General features: G+C 40.9%; 1 protein-coding gene across 1 annotated transcript in view; it reads right to left on the reverse strand.

The window, feature by feature from the left end:
• LOC137976112 (latrophilin-like protein LAT-2) overlaps positions 1–5,000 on the reverse strand; it is a 30,809-nt gene that overhangs the window by 6,599 nt on the left and 19,210 nt on the right. Inside the window, exons 10-13 of the mRNA XM_068823389.1 lie at positions 4,300–4,381; positions 3,256–3,322; positions 1,666–1,748; positions 1,462–1,582 (exon numbers count right to left, since the gene is read on the reverse strand). Coding sequence (XP_068679490.1) covers positions 1,462–1,582; positions 1,666–1,748; positions 3,256–3,322; positions 4,300–4,381 — 353 coding nt within the window. The remainder of the gene's footprint in view (positions 1–1,461; positions 1,583–1,665; positions 1,749–3,255; positions 3,323–4,299; positions 4,382–5,000) is intronic.

The raw sequence follows: 5,000 nt of genomic DNA on the forward strand, positions 1-5,000 counted from the left end.
CCTAACTTTCACGCGGGGCTTTTTGAAGAGCAAGGTTGTATCTACACAATTAACTTATACAAGAGAATTTAAGAAAGTGTAAACACTGTTCTTTTAAACTTGAAAATTGTGAAAAAATTACCTATTTCAGTATACCCTGCGAGTAGTTGGTTTCTCCTACGCTTCCCGAGAGAGAAACCGCTGCGAGCAACCGTAAATTTCTTTGAGTGAGCCGCCGTCCAGCGCTAAGGACGAATAAATTAAATTTGTACCGGTAAAACGAGTTAATAAACTTGTTTTGGCGCTTGCGCGTGCGTTCAGCTACGTAATTGCTGCGTTTGGGCGAGCCTGCTGTGTAGAGATTTCCCGCGAAATAAGACGAAGTGATGTCAAATACATCACGTGGGATGTGACGTACTTTACACATGCTCGATGGAAAATCAAACGGTTGCTCGCAGTGGTTTCTCTCTCGGGAAGCGTAGGAGAAACCAACTACTCGGAGTATAATTTTAGTATAAAGACCGTTTTTAAGAGCGATTTTCTAAATCGTGTCACGGCCGTCCACATTTTCACGCGCGGTAAATGGAAGGTGTATCTTTTCTTGAGCAGAATCCGTTTTAATTCGAAGAATTGGTGAACGAGAACCACTGCTCTTTTCGGTTTCAAAACTACTAATGAAACGTACTTTTGAAAAATGGCGCATCTCGAGCGAGCTATTTAAGCAATACAGGACATTTTCCGTGTTTCCATAGCCTCATGTAAACACAAGGGGGAGTTGGGAGAATTCGAGACAGTTATGCAAAACCGAGACGCATTCGAGGGTTTGCAACAGTGTCGAGAATTCTCCCAACTTCCCCGAGTGTTCAGATGAGGCTATGGAAGCACGGAAAAAAGTCCTCTATTGCTTTTATAAAATATTTCTCAAAGATAATTCGACAAATGAATGTAACATATGATGAATGTAACATATCTCCTACCAGCCAATCAAAACGCGCGTCTGACGACATATAACCAATCAAAATTCGTGTGATGTCACAGCCCTGTTTCCACACTCTCATCTAAACACAGCTATTGACCAATGAGAGTGCACGCACTATCCTAATTATTTTATAATGTTTTCTGGCCATCGCTGCAGAACAATTCTTGTCAATCAAACCAGTGGATCGTGAAATGGTCACGAATAACCGCGAATTTTAAACTGATCGTTAAGTGTCTTCTGGTTCATTCCACGTGCCGACCAAAGTAGTGCAATGAAGACGGAAAAAGAAAATATCACCGATCGGGAGCTCTTTTCGGAGCTCTTAGAAAACCCGATCCATCCATTACAATTTCATATGGTTCCTCCGTTTGTTGACAATAGAGAGCTTTAGATTCACGGATAAATTGTTTCATTTATCCGCGATTATCTTTCCAACTTTCATTTCATTCTATTCTTCTAAATATCAAGAATCAACACCTAGTATGTATAATTGTAAGTCATACCTGAGTGGAGTTCAGAATGACATTAACGTACAGAAACGCAGTGTGTACTGGTGTCAAGAGACCAAATAACCACGTGATACCCAACAGGGGCATCAACATCAAGCACGCTCTGATCCCCAACCTGCAACAAAAAATGTGTTAACATAAACTTGCACTGGAGCTTTCCAAAAGACAGACTGAAGTTTAAGATGTTAACTGTCTCACCTGGCTTGTTCGATGCGCTTGTGCGATGTATGTTGCATTGATGCCATTTCCTTTATCACTCGCACGACAATTACCGTGTTCGCCTAAAACAATAGAGTAACAATCAAGTTAAAGAACATTTGTCAAAGGAAAAGACAGGAAATGAAGAAGGCCGAACTCAGTCGAAGACAACCCAAGGGCTTCTTTTACTTACGCGGCAGGGGTGTGGGCCGCTCCAATCTCGATTAAGGTGATGTTACATGAACCAATTTAAACGCAACATTGTTGTTAAATTTGTCTGATGTAACATAACGCACAGGGTGATTCTTAGTGTAACAGTCACTTCAACAGTGTCCGCAAATCATCTCGTGTAATACACCGTTGCCGCAACATTGTTGCGTTAAAAGTTGTCTCGTGAAGGATGGATTAAAAATTGGCGGCCGTTTGTCGCAGGGACAAAAATAGACTTCAGCATAAGGTTCGGCATTTTACATGTTTTAATTCAACCAAGCAAGCGTCTTCAAGGAGGTGCAAATGATCAGCAAAAATGTGTTCACTCAAGAGTTAAAAAACAAAACATAACTTATTGGTTGAAACGTGAGTTCCTACAGAATTTTTGGTGTGAAAAACTCTCCGGTAAAATCACTTGCCGCAAGAAAGGTATATAGTCGTTAGAACTTAAACCGCAAATTTTAAACTCGACCGCAAGGCCATGTCACGTGACACTCAAAATACGCGATGCTAAATGTCTCTATTACGACAGCGGCAACTTCAACAATATCTTGAGGATTTCGTGATAATGCCACCTCGTTAACGTTGTAACACGTGAGTAAAGTATGCCATAAATGATTTGGTACGGACCGATTTGAAGTAGTCTTTTTCGCAGCTGTTATTGGGGCGTCACGCAACGCTCACCCCACCCTTTCTTATTTCTTGTCTTTTCTTTGGGGTGAGCGTTGCGTGACGAAAACCAAAAAGCGGTTGCGAAGGAGACTAGATTTAAAGTAAACATAGATAACGCACGATTCACCGTTGTGTGCTCACGTTTTCGTCTCTGAAATCTTAAATTTGATCATTTCAGGTGGTTGTTAAAGGGGCAGTGTCAAGCTATTTTAGTCAAACTTCAAACCACTAAAAGACGTCCTTGCATCAATGAAAACCGAAAAATAATGCTGTAGTTTTGTTGCCAATGACCACTGAAGTTCACTGAAACTATTTTTTGTTGTTTGCATCCAAGGATGGAGAGGATGGAAACGGAATGAGACTTGAACAATCTGGCCAGTCTTTTCAAAGTTTGGAGACACCAAAAATTAAAGACGAATAGCTCTTTGTGCCATAAATATATTTCATATCTTGTCAGTGGGTTGTCAGAAATGCTGTACGACTGAGCTAAAGTACTAATTTAGATTTTAACCCATTTTTGACCTAAAAACAGCAAATTTGGAATGACAGTGCCCCTTTAAGCGGAGTACGGCAAAGAAATGCACTAACATGCGTGTCACACTTGTAGCACGATTATCCGTAACCAATGATATTCTTGTTTATTGGCGTTGCTGTTGACGCAGCGGCCATTGATGTTAAAACTACTTATTGATTCCGACTCTCACTTACAAGCTCAACCAACGCAACAAACGTCGCAAATATCCAAAGGGCGCCGCTACCAGAGGAAAGCCAGCAGCTTGGCGTTTAAAAAAAACAAACAAACAAACAAATAAACCAAACATGTGTTATTTAGTCTTGAACTCCTTCCTGTGAATCGTTAAAGATTGTTCGTCTATTTTTCTAAAAAGGTCTCTGAAGGGTTCCGGCATTGGAATAGCTTAACACGTTAATATCGAAAGTCTGTGTCCGTGATTGGTTAGACAGACAAAATGTCATTATACAATGGGGTGATTCTCCAGGCATTTCAAACACATCCTCCGACAAAATTAAATAATCTGGCTTTCTTTGTTTCTACCAAAGTATTTTCGTAAACCAGTAATCGGTTCTACTTTGCCAAAATTTCCAGCAAAGAGTCTCTAAAGCTTCGCGCAGTGTGCCGTTCGCATGCAGAGGCCAATTCGATCCTCTATCAACTCACGTGACCTTCATTGAGAGTGAGACAAGCAGGAAACAAAAAAAAATAATAATAAAAAAATAAAAATCGGCTTGTGTAGTTCAAATGACACGCCTGCAGAGTCACGTTGGTCATAGCGAAAATGCGATACGAGACAGTTAATTAAGTTAACTTCACCTTAATTAGAGTTGTTAGAAAAGTAAGCTAACAGCGAATTTCTCGTACAAAAACATCATTGACCAGCAATATTTGCTATCTCATGAGACGGGTTACTCTTGGTCTATGGACAGGAGCAATGAAGCGATTTTGAAAGAGAGTTCATCGCAGTCGGAAATAATCAAGTTATGCAGCTGATTAAGAATTCTGAGAAACAATAAAGGCTTCAACGACTGATTAAACCTCGAATTTTTTCAAGTGGCCGTCAGCCATGCCTGATTTCGCTGCAATGATTTCTCAGTCATCAATAACCTTACTCCGCAAATCAATATACAGGATATTGAGGACACATCATTTATATTCTCTAGGAGAAGTAAAGTAGTTCCTTATCAGTTAAAACAAACTTAAAGGCAAGAGATTGCTGGCAAAAATGATGAGCTTACTGTTTGTCGCTGACAAAACTATCGATTCCGTTTATTCCAGTCGCGATGCCCAAAGATATGCTGACAAAAACTGCAGGTATCCCTGAAATGGAGAGAAGTGTGATATTAGTACACCCTTGTCGTTTCTGCCATAAGTTTCGACATACCTGCAGTGTTGTTGACGACCAACAACAAGTGGCATAGAGCGCTTGGTATTTCGTAGCAGTAATCTAACCTCAAGATCTAGATGTGTAGATCTACATGTGTCAGTGGTTTTGTACGGGGCAGAAACAAAGCAAAAAACAAATCCACATAGAAAGAAATTAGACGTTTATGACCACCGATATCTAGGGAGGATCTTCCGAGTAAAGTGTCAATGCACTCAAGTGAGAGAGACATGATGATGACGTACATAGTTCGGATATGCAAAACAAGTAAGTCCTCTGGGAGGACGAGAGGAAAAAGAGGGGCTAAGATGAAGCGGGGAATTGAAGATAGAAAGTGCAAAGGGGCGTGAAGTTTTTAGATACCATCTGGGACGAGACCATGGAGACGACTAAAGCCAGATAGCAGAGGATGCTTTATGGGAGTGAAACGTGCACCCTGACCAAGATGCTGCTGGGGAAAATTGTCAATGGATGCTACACTAGAATGCTGCGAACGGCCCTGAACGTGCATAGGCAACAACAAATGACTAATCAGGAACTCTACGGGAGTCTCCC

This window comes from Montipora foliosa, chromosome 11 (assembly GCF_036669935.1).
Source record: "Montipora foliosa isolate CH-2021 chromosome 11, ASM3666993v2, whole genome shotgun sequence".
Classification (NCBI taxonomy): Eukaryota; Metazoa; Cnidaria; class Anthozoa; order Scleractinia; family Acroporidae; genus Montipora; species Montipora foliosa.